Source organism: Canis lupus, chromosome 10 (assembly GCF_011100685.1).
Source record: "Canis lupus familiaris isolate Mischka breed German Shepherd chromosome 10, alternate assembly UU_Cfam_GSD_1.0, whole genome shotgun sequence".
In the NCBI taxonomy this organism is placed as follows: Eukaryota; Metazoa; Chordata; class Mammalia; order Carnivora; family Canidae; genus Canis; species Canis lupus.
The window spans coordinates 29268080-29289703 of NC_049231.1; the positions used below are offsets into that span (position 1 = coordinate 29268080).

The 21624-nt window shown below is 39.5% G+C and overlaps 1 protein-coding gene and 1 long non-coding RNA gene across 13 annotated transcripts in view; one reads left to right on the forward strand and one right to left on the reverse strand.

Moving 5' to 3' along the window:
• Positions 1 to 21624, forward strand: part of RBFOX2 (RNA binding fox-1 homolog 2) — a 275598-nt gene that overhangs the window by 47460 nt on the left and 206514 nt on the right. The window contains exon 1 of one of the 12 annotated variants that reach the window (XM_038550710.1): positions 18226 to 18299. The exons of the other annotated variants lie outside the window; for them this stretch is intronic. Within the exon in view, the coding sequence (XP_038406638.1) occupies positions 18258 to 18299 (42 nt within the window). The 5' untranslated portion in view covers positions 18226 to 18257. Of the gene's footprint in view, positions 1 to 18225; positions 18300 to 21624 lie in introns of those variants that run through there. 12 annotated transcript variants of the gene reach the window in all.
• On the reverse strand, positions 16162 to 18230 carry LOC111097662. Its single transcript, XR_005365633.1, has 2 exons — positions 17516 to 18230; positions 16162 to 16540 (listed from the first exon to the last, which is right to left on the reverse strand). It is a non-coding gene; the product is annotated as an uncharacterized LOC111097662 (long non-coding RNA).

The window sequence follows — 21624 nt, forward strand, 5'->3', positions numbered from 1 at the left end:
AAGATATTCTGAGATTATATTACTATCCTGTTGCTCATTAGACCTCTGCCTCACAGCCTTAGCATCCACTGACATCTTCTTGGGATGGTTGCCAAATGGTGATTCTCTGTTTCTGTCAGTCTGTCTGTATTTATTGGTTGGCATTCCACATAAGAAGTGTTTTTTCTTATCATCTGTTTGTTTATTTCTGTCAGTAGGGACTCATGGATTCCAGTTGTATTCAGTAAGTTGTAATAGATTGTCATTCTGTATTCTGATCCTTCAGCTGTCCTCAGTTTAGCCAGTGGGACCTACCTGCTTTATGCTAGCTCCTTTGTTCTGTTGGCTTGACCCCATCATTCATGGGATGTTTCTTGACTTTCTGGCACAAGATTTTCCAAGCTTATCTTGTTCTTTTCCTGCTCTAACCCTGAAAGCATCCATTTCCAAGGAGCCCTGCTTCTTTTAAATGGAGGAGGTAATTAGAAATCAAAATCTATGTGCTAAGGTGTACACATTGCTGCTGGGGTATCACTGCTTCTAGGCTCTCACAGCAGTTGGAAAATATGTGTATGTATATATGTACACATACCATATATAGTACATCTGTAACTATTTCTATATTTGTGTGTGCAAATATGTAGGATGCTTGTATGTGTGTGGGCATATATATCTGTGTGTTTATATTATAGATTTTATATTGTAAAACCATGAGTTTTATGTTATAAACCAAGAATTCATATTGGTAAACCCCATTTTAAGTCCAGCTAACCTCTTTCCAGTTTGGTAAATATATTCTCAAGTAGGAAAGAACTTGGCTCCTTTTATCCTCGGTATATTTACTTATTTATTTGCTCGGTGTAACTACTTTCCCAGCCACAGAAATTGTCTCCTCCACCTTTGTACCTCACTCCTCACAGCTTAGAATCCTCAGCCACTGGGCCCTCTGGCCTGTTTTTCCATATGGCTTTCCTGCCTCTTCATAGTCCTTAAGCTCCCCCAAACACGCTGTGCCTATAGTCTCTGGGCCTGCTGGCCTGTCCCTCCTTATAATTTCTCATCTCCTGTCCCACCTGTATTCTTAGCTAACTCCTCAATGATGGAAGGGGAAGAGTAGGGAGCTGTTATTTTTTGAGGGAGACTTTCTGTTTTTTGTTCATCAAAGTATAATTTACATGCAGTAAAGTTCATCCTTTTGAGATATATATATCTGCGAATTTTGACAAACATAATGCAGCCATGTAAAGACTGTCACAGCTAAGACATAGAATACTTTACCACAAAGAGTCCCCTTTCTAGCAAGCCTTCTTCCCAACCCTACCTGCTGGCAATCACTGATCTAATTGCTTTTTCTATGGTTTTGCCTTTTCTAAAATGGCATATAAATGGAATTACTGCATAGCTTTTTGAGTCTGGCTTCTTCTACTTTGTGTTCTTTTGAGATTCATCCATGTTATTTTATATATTAGTAAGCTGTTCCTTTTTATTGGTATTTATTTTTGCACATACCACAATTTATTTTTCCATTCACCAGTTGATGGACACTTGGGTTTTCAGCTTTTGATGATTATGAATAAAGATCCAATAAATATTTGTACATGTATGGTTTTTGTGTGGACATGTATCTTTTTTTTGAGAGAGAGAATGTGAGTAGGGAGTGGGGGCAGAGGGAGAGAGAATCCCAAGCAGGCTTCACACCCAGCACAGAACCCAGCTCGGGGCTCAGTCTCAAAACCCTGAGATCATGACCTGAGTTGAAATCAAGAGTTCGAAGCTTAACCAACTGAGCCATCCAGGGGCCTCTGTGTGTGTGTGTGTGTGTGTGTGTGTACACATATACCTTCATTTCTTTTGGGTAAATACCTAGGAATGTGATTGCTGGTCATATCTTATGTGTGTTTAAGTTACTGCTGAACTGTTTTTCCAAAGTGGCTTACCATTTTTGTATTCCCATCAGCACTGAATGTATGAGGGAGTTCCAGTTGCTGCACATCCTCTCCACTATCTGGTATTGTCAATTAAAAAAAAAAAAAAAAAGTTGAATCCTTCCAGTAGGTATGTAATGGTATCTCTTTGTGGGTTTTTTTTTTTTTTTTTAATAAAGATTTTATTTATTCATGAGAGACACAGAGAGACAGGCAGAGACACAGGCAGAGGGAGAAGGAGGCTCCCTGTGGGGAACCTGATACAGGACTTGATCCCAGGACACCAGGATCATGCCCGGAGCCAAAGGCAGATGCTCAACCACTGAGCCACCCAGGCATCCCATCTCTTTGTGGTTTTAAATATTATTTCCCTAGGGTGCCTGGGTCGTTCAGTCAGCTAAATGTCTGCCTTTGGCTTGGGTCATGATTTTGGGGTCCTGGGATGGAGCCCAACATCGGGCTCTCTGTTTGACAGGGAGCCTGCTTCTCCCTTTCCCTCTGCCTGCCACTCCCTCGACTTGTACTCCCTCTCCCTTACTATGTCAAATAAATAAAATCTTAAAAAAACATATTGGGACAGCTGGGTGGCTCAGTGGTTGAGCATCCTTCTTTGGCTCAAGGTGTGATCCTGGGGTCTTGGGATCAAGTCCTGCATCAGGCTCCTCGTGGGAGCCGGCTTCTACCTTTGCCTGTGTCTCTGCCTCTCTGTGTCTTCCATGAATGAATAAATAAAATCTTTAAAAAAATATATTATTTCCCTAAATATTAATGACTTCGAGCAGCTTTTCATTTACATATTTGCCATCCATATCTCTTTGATGATGAGTCTGTTAAACCTTTTGCTCATTTTAGAAATTGGGTTATTTGTTGTCTTAATGAATTTTGAGAGTTCTGTATATATTCTTGTTTTTTTTTTTTATATTCTTGTTTCTAGTCCTTTATCAGTTATGTGTTTGCAAATATTTTTCCCCATTCTGTTATTTTAAATTACAGATATAGCTTATTTATATAACTTTATAGTTATGTAGAAAGATTGGACTGGATTCTTTGGGGCTTTCCATGTAACCTTTATGCTGTGAGTACCCAAGAGAAATCTCCCTTAGGGGATCAATCTAGGCACAATGGGAGATAGAGATCCTGGAGGATTTGGTGGAGTTAAGAGCTTCCTCCCATGACTGACTGAGCATACTTGTTGCGAAAAGAAAGGAAGGACTCATGGAAAAATAAGAGGAGTAATGGTGGTGGCTGGAGTCCTTGGTGGGAGAGTCCAGTGTAGTCAATTTAGGGTTGGGAAAATGGCTGCTAGAACTGTCCACAGTAGAAAAGTAAGGAGTAGAAGAGGACCCAGGGAGCTCTAGCATGGATTGTGTTGAAAAGTGTTGAACCTAGGTAAGATCTAGCTGGGGGTTCATTTGACAGAAAAGAGAGAGAGGCTACGTGAGGGGATGTGGCTTTCTAAAGATTATGGGGGTTGTAAAGTGGCAGAGCTGGGACTTAAATTCAGATCTTTAAGAACAGCTGTGAAGAAGGGCCTCAGCACATGAGAGGGAGGGGAAAAACTAGAATTCTGACTAAGCTGGGGTGACCTGTTTTTGTTTTTCTGTATTCTTCTACATAATTTATACATATTCTTTTTGTATGTACTCAATAATTAATAAAATATAAAACTGTAATGACAGCAGAATTGGTTATTGGCCTGGTAAGAGTTTGACTATAAATCCAATTGGAATATATTTTGGGTTAGATAGAAAACACTAGAAATCAAATAGGAATGCATTTTTGGCACAAGAATGGTTCATTCTGACACCCAAAGGGAAAAGATAACTAAAGACAATGAAAGATCATAGATCTGGCTTTTGCTGTTATAATTAGCTGTGAAAATACTAACTCTCAAGGTTAGGATTTACTGGAATTGGAATTGCCTTTGGATTAAAAGAGAATGGTGAAAGGAAATATCTGGAAAAACCTGATATTATTATAATAGTTATTATTTTGTTGGATTCCTGCTCTAATTCAGGTACTGTGCTAGGCTCCTTGCCATTACATTTTCCTGATACTTCTATAACCTTGCAAAAATATTTGGTGCTATTACATTAATGTTTTATACAAGAAATTGAGATTCAGGGAAATTAAATAACCTGTCCAAAGTCATAACTGGGATTTAACCCCAGGTCTATATGACACCAAAGCTTGGTGTCTTTTCACTGTGCTGGGGCTAATCATGGTGTCCTCGGTAGACCAGCATTCTTCCACAGTGATTTCTTACCAGTTCATTACAAGATAGGTACAGAAATTGATTGTGAGCACTGAGAAACTTTATAGCAATTGACAGTAATTTTATGAGTGTCAAATCTAATGAAAACAAATTTGGGCTTGTACTTTGTATGTCTTTGTTTCTTAAAATTTCATTTTTTGCTAGTAATTCATTTTATTGTGTTTTATAAAAGTACCATTCCGTGATGGATTGGAACTTTATGTACAGAATTGCTGCAAGTAGTTGGTGAACCTGCCCTGTACCCTGCTGCTTCTCTGCTCTTGAGGTGCTAGCATCAGTATGCAGTTAGCTGTTTTATTGTGGCTGACTTGGAGTTCAGAATGGCAGGGGAGACAGGGTCAGAGGAAGGGAGAGAGGCAGTAGGGAAAGGTGAGGATCTAGGGAAAGAATCTTTGAGAGAGTCTCCAAACTTTGCCCTCAAGTGGTAGCAGTAAGGAAGTATGGATTCCAGTTCTCTCCTAAGATGAGGAGGCACACTGAGCCTCCTTTGGTCAGATGTACTTGGATTATGGTTGGCTTTCTACTGAGTCCTGACTTGCTTTTTATTACACCCTGCAGCAATGCTGTGTTGTTATAGAGAACAAATATGGGAAAAGGAATTAATAGAAATAAAGTTAACGGAAGGTAGAAATCTGAAAATCCAAAACCTCCTTTTCTCTCCTCACAACTACACACAGATGAACCCGTACCTTGAAGTATTTTCCCTTTAAGGAAAAAGACTAGTTTTTTGGCAGGGCCAAGTTTTGATTGGCCCCCTTTACTGCTGTTTGCCACGAAGAATCCTGACCAGTCTAGTTTTGTTTAGAGCTGGTTTGGGAGTCAGCCACGCTGCCAAGTTCTCTGTACCTAATTTGAAATATGCTAGTGTTCAGGGAGTGGGCCAGGTTCCTCGGATGTGCCTCCTACAGTTCCACTTTCCATGTTCCAGGAGGAAATGTGACCCTGCTGCTTCTGGAGCCCTATGTCAGAGACTTACTTCTCTCTGAATGCCTTTGAAGTCTTGCCATTTTAGGGAGTGGGGAGGTTCAGCTCCCTGAGGGGGTGTGTTTTTAGAGAGCTTAACCAGAATGGGACACCATGTGCAGTGGTGCAGGAAAATGAGCCCACTCATCCTTTAGGTTAGCTAGGATAATGAGATTAAGGAAAGTGGACTCTGTTTTGTAGAATTGTTTTTCTCTCCACTCATAGATATGAAATGGCAAAACAGGGCCGCTAAGAACTAGACCCCTGCAGGTGACCAATTTTAGTTACCAGGGAAACATCAGTCACTTTGACCTGTGCAATCAAGGCAAGTGTTGCATGGTACACCTCTTGCCTAAGACCTTACATTTGGTCTCCAGTAATGCCTGCCATTCTGGGTGTGGCTGAGGGCATGGCTAAAGCCAAGGCTGCCAACAAATAACGGTTCTGATCCTGAACCTTTTATTTGCTCAGCTGGTCAAGAACCCAGAACCCAGCCCAGGGTCAAGAATTTGTTCCTGATTGCCATAGGTACGACTGTCAACTGTTGAGACAATTTGCACGGCTCCTGTGCTGGTGACAGCTGTACCTTGGGGAACGGGTTATGTAGGTCTGTACCTCACTCTATGGATATAAACTTATGTAACATTTCATGAGGCCTGTGATAAATTTAGGCAGTTTATAATGCGGCCTTGAAATTTCATAGTGAAATAATTTTGATAATTTTCAGATTAGAACCCTCTTAAGTTTAACAGATGTAAGAAGATAAGAAATAAGAGAATGAGGCACATGGAGGAAGCAGCAGGGGTTTAGGGATCTGTGGTTCTTTTAAAATTACCTCATTGTTATCAAATTCTGAACTAAAATTAAAATTATATTTGAACCATTCAAATGGTAGATGAGACATTTCCTGAGGATAGGGTAGTTTCTGATTCTTTCTTTTTTTTTTTTTTTTTTGTATTCCCCAGAGAATCTAGCCTTCATGGTAGATTCAATAAATATTTGTTGAGATCAATTAAATAAATAAGCTTCTAAGCACAAAGAACAGAGTTGTATTTCAGTGGTTATTTGTGAATTTAATTCTCCAGGTCTCTGTGCTATACTTCTCTGATTAGGTTGTTGGCCTAGATGACTAGCCTGGTACTTGGCTTTAAACATTTTATCCCCTGTCTTGGTTACCATGTCGCTCAGTGATATGAACTCAGGGAACGTGGCTTAAAAAGTATACTAGCTCACAGGCTCTGCCATTTGCCACCACCACATACCTAACTCCTTGCTGTATGGTCTTTGGGAGCAATAAGAAAATTGCTTTAAGGTGCTGATTCTGGAGTTCTTGGGTGGCTGGTCGGTTAAGCATCTGCCTTCAACTCAGGTCGTGATCTTGAGCTCTTGGGAATGAGCCCCACATTGGTTCCCTGCTCCCCGGGGAGCCTGCTTTTCCCTCACCTCCCCGCTCATGTTCTCTCTCCATCTCTGTTGCTATCTCTCTATCTCTCAAATAAATAAAATCTTAAAAAAAGTACTGATTCCTAGGTGAAGCTGGTGGCTAGTTGTGTCTGTACTCTTATTTTTGTTAGGTGTGTGGAATTTGAGGAGGTGGTGGTGCTGGAAATAATCTTAGCGAGTCTGCCACACCCTCACGTTTTGCCAGTGAGAAAACAGAGACCCAGAAAAGTTAAGTGGTTTATTTCTAGCCACGTGGCTACTTCATGGCCATCATGACTGTTCTCATGGTCTCCTGGATCTTACTTAGGTCTAGGCATTTACCACACTACCAGAGAAGTCAAGCCTTATGTTTTATTTTTTTAATAGAAAGCATCAGTAAAAATCTAATTCCTGCAGAACTTAGGAATTCCATTAACTTAGGAATGTGAGTTGAAAAACCTTTTCCCTTTTGAATGCTAGAACTACCCCAGTTTCTCTTTCTACTCTTTGCATGATGTAGAAGACAGAACAAGATGAAAAATTTCATGACGGATATGCTTCATTTAATGCAGAAAAAAGTAGGCCGCTTTGAATTTCTAAAAATAACACTTAAAAAAAATCCCAAAGTTGTGTAAAGAGGTATTTTCCTTGCACAAATGCTGTATTTGTAATTTTCTGGGGGTTCCTTGGCCAGCTGATGCTGGCTCTCTGAATGCTTTATGTTCTTATAGAACTCTTTGTTTGAGGTGACCCCAGAATGGGAGATGGAGAAATGTGCTCTGAACAGTGATTTTGGGGGAAGGGTTGAGAAAGTTGCAGACGGGAAAGCTCCGTGTAGTGGTTTTAGGGAGTTTTCATTTCATTTTATGTTTTTAAAGAAAAGGCCTGCTAGGAGCTTGGTCCTAACTGATTCCAGATGGGCCTGCTAAAGTACAAAGGTTTTCAGTGTGTTTGGGAGGGGGCTGACCAAGAGGGCCCCCTGAGCACTTCCTGTGCAGCTCTGCAGTTGTACTCACCTAATCAGAAACAGCCCTACCCGCTGGAGCTCAGGGGCTGCCATCATGGGTTCTTTTCGTGCCTTGTTCTCTGCCTTTCCTCCTGTCTGGTTTACCTCTGCATCCTAGTCCCCTTGCCTCTCTGACCTCTTCATTTATTTGCAAGGGAACATTTTATGCATATATGTATGTATATGAGGTGGGAGGTGGGACGAGGGGAGAGGAGGAAAGAGTGGTGGGGGGAGGAGGGGAGATGGCCAAATTAAAAGCAGATGCTGAAAGGCTTTTTTTCCTGGACCCGGGAGGTATTTGCTGGCAGTGGGTATCAGGAACATGAGAATATGAAGCAGACTTGGAACATAAGGCCACCATCCATTCATTCATTCATTCATTCATTCATTCACCACCACCCTCCCACCCCCAATCTTGCACTCATTCCCAAAGGTTCAGAATATTGCACGTGGATGGTTTGTTTACATTATAAGCTGAGTATCACTGGCCCTTTTTGGTTGTGTGCCAAAGGGTGAGTTTGACAGTGATTTTAAGTCCAGTAGAATAAAAAGGTGTTTTGCACTTAGATCCCAGCATTGTTGCCACGGGAGCAGCCCATCTGTGCTCTGATGTCTGCTTGAATTTGGCTAGCCTCTCAGCTATTGCAGATGCTCTGCATAGGGTAAAAGAGTAGTTTTCGTGATGCTCTGCTGCAGGAACGATGAATTTTTCTTATGGGCCTTCCAGACTTCACCAGGGATATATTTTATGCATAAATTTGACTTTCTATTTTGGTGCAGATGCCTGTTAGACTTGAGGGGGTATGCTTGGTGTTTGAATCTCATTTTTTTGGCTCTAGCTGATGGTTGCAAAATGTGGTCCTGGGTTTTACCTGGGTCTTTGTAGTTTTATTCTGACCCATTTGGCTATTGTATTCATGTTGTTGCATAAATGAGAATTTATTCAGATATATTGAAAAATACTATGTAGGCATAGATTTCCCAGCAGCATAGATTTGTTTTCCTGACCTGTCCATACTTTCAGTGCCTTCTTTGCCCTCATGTAAATCTGGTGATCACTTTTTTTTTTTTTTTTTTGAGCCAAATGTGTGGAATATATTGTCCTGTGAAAGAATTTTGCAGTGTGTCTAGATAGTGAGGTGGTCTGGGAGATATAGTTGGGAAATGGAAATATTTAAATTTCTGGGATATTCTGTTGTTAGTGGAAATAATGGGTCAGAGTGTTTAAAATTTGGATTTCTTAAGCTAGGTCACATAGTCACCCTTCTTATGAGTGAGTCTTAGCAATATGGCATTGAGCTAATGGAGAATTACCTGGTATTTTTAACCTTGTAATAATGTTCTCAATTTGAATTTCTTCGGTAAGATCTTCCCTCTTACCTTTATTTATTTATTTTTTTAATCTCTCTTTGGGCGTGAAGGAGAGAAGGCAGCTAAGTATGTTTGTTTGTTTTTTGAGTGGCAGTTGTTTGACAAGTATCATACTCTTCTTACCTCACTAACGTGGTGATCTTAACTCCATTTGTAGAAGAGGAAACTGCACTTGGCCAGTGTCACATAGCCAGTAACCAACCATCAGGGACGGCTTCAACTCATTATATTCTGGATCCAAAGGTGCATATGTTCTCTCACATTCTGAGTTATGTATTAGTTCTAAGTTCTTCTTAGAAAAAAATTCTAAGGGAAATGCAGTAACTAAAATTTTTTAAAGATCATTTAAAACTTCTTGCAAGGGGACATTTTATGCATATATGTATGTATGTATGAAGAGGTCAGAGAGGCAAGGGGACTAGGAAGCGGAGGTAAACCAGACAGGATTTTTTTGTCATCTTCTTTCCTTTTTAGGCATGCTGACTTCATGCCTTTGATATATAAAAAGCTGATAATGGAAAAAGGAAGGAGATGAACCATTTAACTGTTTATAGAGAGGCTTGAGGCTCTCAGAGTTGCTTTATTTTAATTGGAATTTTTATTGGGATAATGGTAGACTCATATGCAGTTGTACAAGAGCTGCTTTTGAAATAGTAGAAAGGCAGAGGTTCTGATTTAGAGGCAGATAGACACCTTTGCTCATCTCCTATGGCATCTTGGAAGGAGATTACATGAGGGGCTCTTGAGACCCCTGCTTTGCCTGAGCAGCTCTCTGCTGTCTTTGGGATGCACACTTACTGTAAATACTGTCAAATGCTGTCAGTACTGTACTGAGAGAGGCCCTCAACTGCAGTTTCTAGTTCAAGGAGACCATATCATGAAATCTTGATTAATTTGAGCAGAGACAACATTCAGAATACAGGGATAAGTTGAAGGTGGAGGTAATCTTAGAAACTGGAAGAATGAGTTGGAGTTAGTAGGGGTGAATTGACCAGACGTCTTTGGTTGGAATCACTAGGAAGATTCCTTTCACTTTTTTTTTTAATTAGTTAGATATCATCTTCTGAAGGAGGCCTTCTTTAACCTAAAGTACATTTACCCCAATTTTCTTTGAGAGACACAAGGAGAGAGAGAGGCAGAGACACAGGCAGAGGGAGAAGCAGGCTCCATGTAGGGAGCTCGACATGGGATTTGATCCCGGGTCTCCAGGATCACTTCCTGGGCTGAAGGTGGCGCTAAACCACTGAGCCACCCAGGCTGCCCTTCCCCAGTTTTCTTTAATGTTTATCATGATTTGTAACCAAATGCTTGCTTACTTGGTACAATGTTTTTGTCCACAATTTGTCCATAAACGAGGGCAGGGACTATGTCAGTTTTTCACACTGTATTCATGGTCCCTAGACTATGGGACCATAGTAAGTGTACACATCATAAAAATTGGTTGAATGAATGAGTACTATGGGAAATTATGGTTCTTGTTGAAGAGCTTAATTCTTAGCTGGTCAAGCCTTTGCCTGTTATTTTGGGTCAGAGTGCTGACTTTGAAAATTTTCTGGATAAAAGAGTTTTAATCTCATAGGCTTCTTTTTTATCTCATAAACAAGGTAATAAACTGTTTTAGCTTGAGGTCATCCCTTAGGTTCTGCTAATGGATTCTTACATTATTTCAGAAAATATGCTTAAGGCTTAGAAGCCCAGGCTTTGAAGCATCTGGTCTACTTTGACCTCTAAAATGAGCAGACTTGTTCTTTTCTCTCTGTTCTACATGTTTGGAAGAGTAGCATGATTCTATTTTGAGGATCATTACAAAATGGGAGAATAAGGAAAACTCAATGACTCTGGTTTAAAAACTCTGCTCATCTGAATTGGTTTAATGACAATTCTTTCATTTAACCCCTTCAACTTCTCATCCCAGAATTGACCTTCCTAAATGTACCTCTCATAAAGGGATCATAATAATTTGATTCTTAACTCACTGAGACTCTTTCTTAGGCTTGGCTATTCTTCTTCTTTTATAAAGATAACCTTTCTCTCCAAGATCAGGAAGAAAAAGGATAAGTAATTATGGGTAAGAAAATTGGAAAACATTTAAAGAAAAAATGTAGGGTTGTGTAGGAGTGTGAGAATATGTGTGCATACATATGTATTTTTTCCCTTCTCTGCCCCACTCTTCTCTAGCTAGAGTGAGATTTTTTTATTTCAGGAAAAATTGCATAATTTCCAGATCTAGCTGTTTCTTTTAGGTAGTTGAGCCATAAACTACTGAATTTGTAGCTGTTATCTTATTAAGATCTTAGGTGTACTCTTCTGAAAATTGGTAAATGATGTGGTTTTTAGATGTGTATATTGAAGAAGCAAAAGCAGTAATAATGTAATACCTTGTCCTGCTGTTCCTTATTGAAATAGAAATTTGCTTGGATAGCTCAGGATGGTAGAGGATTATTTACTGTTTTTGAGCTCTGATGTCAAAATCCTCACAGCTAATACTTGAGTGTCATGCCATTAGCTAAGATTAATCACTTACATACTACATGTAGCACCTGACACAGTCCTGGGCACATAAGAGGTGCTTAATACATTTAATTCAGTGTAATCTTGCTTTAATTCGATTGTTTGAGTTGGTTGATGGAAGCAAACCTCACTTGTTTATATACACATACCTGATGTGTGGGGAATTTCAAAAATACACATTTTACTTTATTTTGTTTATTTTTAAAGATTTTATTTATTTGACAGAATAAATTTTATTTATTTTGACAGAGCAGAAGCAGGGGGAGTGGCAGGCAGAGGGAGATGGAATAGCAGGCTCCCTGCTGAGTAGGGAGCCCAGTGCAGGGCTCGCTCCCAGGACCCTGGGATCATGACCCAAGCTGAAGGCAGACACTTAACTGACTGAGCCACCCAGGTGCTCCAAAAATACACATTTTAGATGCTACTGTATTAAAGTTTCTATAGGAAGACATATGAGAATATTCTCATGATATTTACTTGAACCAGAGCATTAATACTATAAAGGAAAAAAATGATACAAATCAATATATAAAAGAAGTCCTATCAGTCTTAGAACAGTCCAGGAAAAAAATGGGCAAAAGATTTGGATACTTCATAAAAGGTGATATCCAAATGCTTAAAAAGTAGTAGTATTAATCATTAGAGTAAAGCAGATAACCACAGTGAGATACTACTATACTAATTTCAGAATGGCTAAAATGAAAAAGGTGGACATCACCGAGCATTAATGAGGTGGTTCAGCATCACGAATACTCATGTACTGGAAAACTGGCATTTGGCGGTATCTGCCAAAGTGTGCCCAATAATCAGCAATTCTACTCCTGTATGTACCCAACAGAAATGTGTATGTATGTGCAACAAAAGACACAGATAAGAATGTGTGTAACAGCTTTTTTAGTAGTAGCTCCAAGCTGGAGGGAACACAAATGCCTTTCAACATTACTGAAATGTTTATCAATAAATGATGATGTATATATTTTTACAATGGAATACTTTACAGTGAGACAATGGAACTATTGCCACATTCAACAAATGGACCAGTTTCACAAATATAATGCATGTAAGAAGCCAGCACAAAAAAGTATATAATGTGTGATTGATTCCATTTATATTAAGTTCAGAAACTGGCAGAGTGAGTTTATGTTGTTAATTAGTTATTGTGGGCTGATAGGAATGACTTTGGACATGTGTGAGATGGGCTTCTAGAGCGCTGATAGTGTTTTTTTGTTTTTTGCCTAGATGCTGGTTACATGAGTGGGTCCACTTTGAGGAAATTCACTTTTCATTGCCCATTTCTGTGTATATATAGTCACTTCAATAAAAATTTTGCTTAAAAATTAGATTCTACTTGGGGATCCCTGGGTGGCGCAGCAGTTTAGCGCCTGCCTTTGGCCCAGTGCGCGATCCTGGAGACCCGGGATTGAGTCCCACATCGGGCTCCCGGTGCATGGAGCCTGCTTCTCCCTCTGCTTGTGTCTCTGCCTCTCTCTCTCTCTCTCTCTCTCTCTCTCTGTGTGTGACTATCATGAATAAATAAATAAAAAAAATTAGATTCTACTTTTGGGCAGTGATTGATGCAGCAGATAGCTTTTCTCCTCATACAGTTACTAATCTTGTCTGTCAAAGCTGGTAGAATGTGGGTGTGCACATACATTTATGTGTTTATATGTCAGGGGTGTTCTGTGAACGCGAAGATGCTTCTTTTTACTCATCTAGGTTTGGTTGTCACATGTTCAACATACTAAGTTTCAAATATCAGTGGGAAAGGAAAATTGGTGAATAAACTACACCAATGAGTTTCCAAACCAATTCTCTGAGAGATAAGGAATAATAAGGAAACTTTGCCTCATAGGGCAGCACATTTGGATTTTGCTTTGTAGACAGAAGAATCTCTCCATTAAAGGTTCTCAGCTAGTAAGGCTTCATTTTCAGATGGATGCACCTCATTTGGACTTTTATTTTTTTTAATTGAGATATAGTTGATATATAACATACTAGCTTCTAGTGTACAACATAATGATTCAATATATGTATATATTGTGAAATGATCTTACCACAGTAAGTCTGCCTAACATCCCTCACCACACATAGTTGTACATTTTTTTTTTCTTGTGTTGAGAACTTTTAAGATCTACTCTCTTAGCAAGGTGCCTGGCTGGCTCAGTTGAGCCACATCAAGAGCATGTGACTCTTGATCTTGAGATCGTGAGTTTGAGCCCCACATTGGGCATAGAATTTACTTAATAAAAAAAAGTTAAAAATAAACTTTGAAAAAAAAAAAAGATCTACTCTTAGCAATTTTCAAATATATAACACAGTATTATTAACTATTGTTCCCATGCTGTATATTACATCTTTTTGTTTTTTAAAAAAATTTAGTTATTTCTAACATCTTTGTTCCTCATTTATTTTATAACTGGAAGTTTGTGCTTTTTGGCCACCTTCACCCATTTTTCCCACTTCCATACCCCACATCTGGTAACCACTAATCTGTTCTATGTATCTATGAGTTTGCATTTCCCCTGCCTCCCTTCTGGTTTCACATGTAAGTGAGATCATATGGTATTTGTCTTTCTCTGTCTTATTTCACGTAGCCTATTGCCCTCAAGGTCCATTCATCTTGTCACAAACAGCAGGATTTCCTTCTTTTTATGGCTGAATAATATTCCATTGTATATATACATATTTTCTTTATCTGTTCATCTATCAGTAGATACTTAGATTGTTCCTTTGTCTTGGCTATTACAAATAGTGCTGCAGTGAACATGGGGGTGCAGGTATTTTTTTGAATCTGTGTTTTTGTTTTCTTCAGATAAATACCTAGAAGTAGAATTGCTGGATCATATGGTAGTTCGATTTTTAATTTTTTGAGGAACCTCCATATTTTTTCCATAGTGGCTGAACCAATTTAGATTCTTGCCAGCAGTGCCCTAGGGTTCCCTTTTCTCCACATTCTCACCAGCACTCATTTTTCTTATGGTTTTGATAATGGCCATTCTAGCAGACATGAGGTTTTGATTTGCATTTCCCTGATTATTAGCGATGTTGAGTACCTTTTCATGTACCTATTGGCCATCTGTGTATTCTTTGAAAAAATGTCTGCTCACATCCTCTGAACATTCTATAATTGGATTGTTTGTTGTTTTGCTATTGAGTTGTAGGAGTTCTTTATATATTTTGAATATAAACCCCTTATCAGATAATATGCCTTGCAAATATTTTCTCCCATTCTGTAGGTTGCCTTTTTGATGATTTCCTCTGCTATGAAGCTTGTTATTGACCTTTGTTTTTATCATGGACACTATAAAGAGCACTCCTCTCCACATGGAAATCCACCCCCCTCCCCCAAAGGAAGTCTAACTCCAAGTAAGACATTTTAGGAAAATCTAACCTGGATGAGGTAGAAAATCTAAAGATGTTGCCTTGCCTTCTCTCAGTTGGCCATATCTCTCAATGCTTAACTTGGCCTTAGCAAAATACTTCAAAAATACTTGAAAGTTATCCTAAGTTTGCTATGTTGTCTTATGACTATTCCTTTGTAAATCTTTGCTTCCCCTGGAAGGCCCTCCCCTGCCACCTTTATCTAAGTGAACTACTGGAGCTCATTCTTGGTGACACCTTCTAGAGTTAGCCATTTCCTCTTGTGTACTCTAACTGTACTCATCTAAACCTCTGCTGCATCACATATTACACTGAACTCTGTTTACTTGTCCTCCAGTGCTACCCTTTTGAGACTATCAACTGGCCTGAGGTAGGTACTCAGTAAATATTGAAAGATGAACAATTGTCATGTTTTCTGAAAGACAGTAGCTGCTTTCTAAAGAACAAAAGCCAATTAGAGTATTTGATATCAGTAGATATGTTTTTTTTTCAGAAGAAGTGTTACTTTGCATTACTTTCTTAAAGCCAGAGATGTATATTTACAACAGGGTGCATATTGTGGCAGTAGGAGAGAGTGATGCTAACTGGTTCACGTGGATACCAGACACATGACCTTGGCCTCTTTAGCTTGGTTTTCTAATCAGCTGATTTAATTTTAGTGAAATCCCTGGAGAAATACTTTGAAATGCTCTGGTTCTATATACAGAATTTAGAAATCATAAATCTAATGTATAGATCCTGACTGCATTAGGGTTTATGGATTAAAACCAGCAGCATTAGGACATTATGACTGGACCAGTGTAGGCATTATAAGAGTGATGATTTTGTTCATCTCAAATATTATAAAATTAAATTCCAGAATATGTTATCTGAAGTTTTGTCATTTCACTTCAGCATGTAATTTCTCAAACCAATTTTAATTTAAAAAGATCTGAGTAGAATCATTGCCATTTGTCCAGAAGTTTAGAATAATAGGATTAGAATAATAAATTAGTAAGTATTGAGCGCCTCCTTAGGGTTTAATACTGTTAGGAATATGAAAAAAGTGTAACTTTGATCTTGATGTCAAGCAACAAATTGAAGATACATTTATTGATGACTTAAGAAAACGCAGATATGAAATGATTTTTAGATGTTCCTTTTCCAACCTCAACTGTCTATAAATAGGAGGCCAAGTAGAAAAAGGAGCAGCTTCAAAGTCCAATAGATTTGAGTTAGAATCTTGGCTCTTTAAAAAATTAAAGAATGAGTTCTATAACTTTGGTCACACTGACATCTCTGGAACTGTTGTTTCCCTGTTTGCAAAGTGAGGTAAGAAGGTATACCACTTGCAGTTGTTTGGTTTTATTCTGAGAATAAATGACAAGCCCTGTAAAACTTCCCTGGTGCATTGTAAGGGCACCTAATACTCGTATGAACAAAACAAGCAAGTAAATTGAGCTGCGTTTGCAGTGGCCCACTTTAGTCCAGGCCATTGTGGGTGGATTTCATAACGATAACCAGCACGAACCAAGCTCAGTAATTGATTTGATGGGCATCTTGGACGCTGGGCTGCATCTTCCCATTGTAGTACAAGGTGGTTGACCTTCTGTTTAAGAGTGTTAAAAATAAGGTATTTCAGAAGAGAGTTCATTGTAGCCTGTGGAACCATCTGACCTCAGGAAGGTGTACACAGCAAGGGTTTCAGACAGGTGGCTTGTTAGGAGTCTGGAGGGGTGAGATAGGAAAGCATGTATCTCAAGGATGGGCTACTCAGACTGAGGTCCTTCTCCCTCTCCTTCCCCTGTAATGTGTTTATTAGCAAATACTGCATCCTTTGCTGTTTCCCACAGCTGTTGTAAAGACTCTTCTGGATGCCTGTGTGTTAACTGGTGGGCCTTTTAATGTTCTAAATGTTCCAAATGTTTTGCTAAATGTTCCAAATTGTTTAACAGCAATTGTTTAAATGCTGTTTGGGGTAAATGACTCTTTCTTATGACACGAAATCATTTTCCTTTCCTGTCTATTTTTTCACTGTGGAATTGGTGCCCTGGAGCTGAGTCTTTGCCCTGCAAACCGAAAATATAATTTTCCCGGGTGTGTCTTATTTTAATCCACTCTCTTTCATACTACAGGGCTTTGACCTGCTTGGAGCCTTTCCTACTTGGTTACAATTGATGCTTTGTCCTTGGGAGTCATATAGGACACAGCCACTAGGTTGATTCTGTGTTCAGCTATCAAATATGGCTCTGACAAAAAACTACTTTCTGAGAATGGGCAGTGGGTAGCTGAGCTGGAAAATGAAGCCCTGGCTCCTAGTTAGTCATCACTTAGGGAGAGTGAGCAGCAAGTTCAAAGTCAGAGTTAGGACTAAGCAGCTTGAAGAAGTAGGGCTGCCTCCCAAATTGAGTACCAATCAGAGATTGGCTGGTAGATGAGGTAAGTACAGCTGGATTTTACCAGAAGTAGAAACTATTGGGGTAACTGTCTGTGGTTCAAGAAATTACGCATATTTTGTGGCATATCTATGCTTATAAAAGAATCATTTTCTAGAAGTTGATGTTCTTCCTCTGGGGCTTATTAATTTCTGTTAATATCCACTGGAATTTCACTACTAATGATGTCAACTTACTCTCTATTTATTCAATCCCTTTGGCCCAGAGACTTAAACTACTTTACATTAATTTTGTCAGTAATTCTTACATCCCTGTGTGGGAGCTGCTTTTAGATGAGGGATGTGAGAACTTGTTCCAGTTTCCAGAGCAGGTCAGTCCCTGGGATGGGAAATTGGACCCAGGATTTGTGGTTCCAGGCTTAGCTCGTTTCCTCTCGTGGAGGAAATAATACCGAGCAAATAGGAGAATCCGGTTGTAAGAGTTGAGAGATTTCTGCCTTTAGGCATGGAGTTCCCAGTCCTTGGCTCTGGATGGAAGGAAGCAGAAGTGTGATGCTCAGCACATGAAATGTTCCAACTATTTTTTTGATCGGTGCATACTTTTATTTTTGTTCTCTTCTTTCCCTCTCTCCTGGGAGGAGAGGTGGGTGTAAGAATTTGCTGTGTATACCAATCTTGTATGTGGGTCAGTCCAGCTGTTTTGATGCTCAGCAGGTACTATCATTGTCTTTTGGGTTGGGGGCGAGGAGGTGAAGCAGCCACTTCAGGGTGGAGTTGAGAGGAGGGTGGAATGCAGGAAGGACGATGGTTCTCTGTATTTTCTTAGTCATAGGACTCTGAATCCCAAGTAGCTAAATTTAGCTCAGGTTCCTGTTGAAAGCATCATTTTTTTTGGGGCGGGTGGTGGTGGGGAAAACGGAAAACCTTTTTGTGTATCCTGCTCCATGAAGCCAATAGGGAAGCAGGAGGAGGTGAGGTTGCCATGGAGATGGTAGCTGTGTGCAAGGGGAGAGCAGCAGGGTTTAGAATTCCAGGAAGGAAGAGAGAGTGATGTCATCAGATTCCATGGACCAGCCCAGGAACCCCTGTGAGGTTGGTGGGGAGTTGGGTGTGCGTAGGGGGGGGGCGGAGTGGGAGTTTGTGCAGGGGAATTCTGACTTCAGTAAGGTGTGGGGAGTCCAGTTCAAGCAGAGAGGTTGGTTCTGTGGGATTGTGCTCATCTGCATTAATGCCTGCTTTTTAAAAATCTGTAAATCATTCTGAATTTGCAGAATAGTTTCTTTGTTGAAAAAGGATGTATTCGTTTAATGAAGGAGCTAATCTAGATGCAGAAATGATATTCTTATAGTTTATTCCCTGTAGTGTTTGTATGTGCCTTTTATTCCTTGGATGTGAGAGTATTTGTGCACACATTTGGATATGTAGTTGCCTTTGTACGATGCCTTTTATGGTGCTGCATGCAGCTAAATGCTTCATTAATGCCTGATTATCGTATTTATTTTTCTGTGGTTGAGTGTGTATGAATAAAACGCACTTTTTATGTAAAAAAAAATCTGAAAGGGAATCAAAACAGTTGCTTTTGCAGCAGAAAGGAAAACTGCATGCTCCAACACAGTCATTCTGAACATATGCTGTGTGTTCGTATTGTTAGTGAAGGGCAAATGTGTTTCTTTTGGAATGACTGAGAGGCTCTTTTTTTTTTTTTTTTTTTTTCCTTTTAAAACAAATATAACAGAATCTGTGCATCCAAATGAGTACTGCCCTTCAAAATAGTCGCTTTGGCTCTAGTGATACAGGCATTGCGCAAAACATAAAGAACTCTCGTTTGGAATCCACTTCAGAGATGAGAGATAAGGAAAACATTTTCAGTACCTAACACTGAATTTTTTATTTAAAAAAATACCTAGTTGATCTGAGACTAGATTTCTTTGAATTGGCTTTTCCCGATTTAGGGTTGTCAGAAAATCAAATTGATGCGCAAATGACAAGCTTTTATCCCCGTTAAAGATATTTCAAGTCATAGATGGAGGTTCTAAAGGTATTTTCAGGTGCAGATAAAGAGCCCTTGATTGTTTTGTTTAGCAGAGGCAATGTTTTGAATGATGGCAGCATCTGAGGAATAAGAGCAAAGCCTTCCTAGGGTCATCTTCTGAGGTGACCCATTTGGATGTATTTGTTCAAGATTGTCTGTTAAAATCAATGACATTACCATTGGGTAGTGTGGGAAGCAGCATTATGTGGTGTGTGTGAGACCACAGACTCTTTGGAATCAGATTGGCTATGTCTTGAACAGACCCCGTTCTCTACTCCCTGACTGACCTTGGACAGGTGATGAGTGACAGCCCCAAGGTGTGGATTTCCTCATGTATAACTAGGAATAATAGTGTTATAAGTACCAATTTGATAGTGTGGCACTTAGGGGTAAATAAGCTAATGTGTAAAGAACTTAGACCTCTATTATGTTCTCAGTCCATGCTTGCTTTAGTTGTTGTCATTAATAGTCACACATTTCTTTGAATTACAGAATTATGAGGTAGAAGGCCCCATACATCTCTGAGTGTCCAGGAGAGGGAGGAGGGGGTGGCAGAGATCTATTGTTTTTAAATGATTCCCAGATGATTCTGATGGTCAACCAGATTTGGGGACCACTGAGTATAATCTATTTTGAGAATGGTCCAAACACCAGAAGCTTCATCATTTCCTGGCAGCTTGTTAGAAATGCAGAATCTTGGTACCACCCTAAACCCACTGAATCAGAATCTGCATTTTTAACACGATAACCCTACAGTGACCTGTATGTATGTTAAAATGTAAGAAACACTGCTTTTGTTCCACCAATGGGAGTAATTGGGCCATAACTATGTGTTAAAGGTGAATCATCTCTCAGTTATTCCCTTTGTTAGAAGAGAAACAGTCTAGCTAAGCTTTCGTGTAGATGAGAATGCACTTTACCTCCCTTACTGCTTGGCCTAGGGATGAATGCTTTTCTGGACTGAGTTACTGTGTGCCATGTAGTGGGAGAGCAGAATTAGAACTGTGGCTCTGGCTCTACCAGTTACTAGCTGTTTGGACTTGGTCCAGTCATTTAACTTCTCTGCGTCTCACTCAGTCTCTTCACCTGGTAATGGAAGTAATCCCTAGACCATGAGATTATGTAGCACATTGCAGTGCCTGCATATGTTAGTGCCCCTTCTTCCACCTTCTAGCAATGATCAACCTGTATGTAGTTCTGTCCCCTCAGAAATCTATCCATCCTCCCTGTGTAGTGTCTTGCCTCTTGCCCTTCTCCTAGTTATCTCAAGCATCTAATTATATGATAGAAAACTGTACAGATAGTTTTCTCTGCTACTTTTTCCCCATGAGACTCATCCAAGAGGGGTGGAAGAGGAAGAACTGCAGGAGTTAAGTAGTTGAGCTGGTACAGGAGTCAAGATGTGATGAGATCTGGGAGAGGTAGCTCTTTTATGAATTCTTTATAGTTGACCATATGTTTAAAACAATTATGTTTGTGGTTTTTAAAAAGATAGTATAGAGGGTAGCTCAGTACTTTAAGCATCTGACTCTTGATCTTAGCTCAGGTTTTGATCTCAGGGTCGTGAGTTCAAGCCCAGACCCAGTGTGGTGCCTACTTAAAAAAAAAAAAAAAATGGCATAGAAAAAAGTCCATAAATTCTGATGGTTTCATTTGAGGTCTGTTAGGTCAGTTCCAAGCAAGAATTAACATGGTGATTATCAGAAGATCACTGAATTGATAAGTTAATGAGCAGTAATTTTTTTTTTCCTGATCAGGGAATTAATACAGTAAGAGGAAGTTCAGGGACTTGCTGTTGGTACACCAGAAATAGATAGCCAGAGAGCTTAAGTCAGAGGGTCAACAGTGGTGGCCAGTAGGGCATTGGAAGCAATCGCAGGGGCAGGAGACGGGTCCATTTCATTCAGTCATCCAGGTATGAGGGGACTGAGGGATATGACAGGATTGTGAACTCAAAGCATATAATAAAAATGGTTATAACTTTCCTCTGTAGGGTAGGTACACTCCTAGGCACATTGCGTACGTTACGCTTAATCTTAACATCCCTGAGATATATAGGCATGATACGTATATTCTACAGATCAGAAAGATTGAGTAACTTGCCTCGGTGACTCTGCTAGTAAGCAGCAGAGCTGATTTGACATTATGTTGAATAGCAGTGTAAGTAATGAGACTGTTACAAAAGCTGAAATAGCCAATGTATACCAGTTAAGTGAAATTTATTTTGTTTATGTTGACCTTTTTTGGCGAAGGTGTTAATTTAAATTAAGACTATGATATTCAACATGTTTGCTTGCTTTTCTTAGAGGGATTTTTTGAATGTTTCAGAATTATCCTTTTGGGATATATTTCCTTTATATTCTGAGGCTGTTTAATAGCTATCTT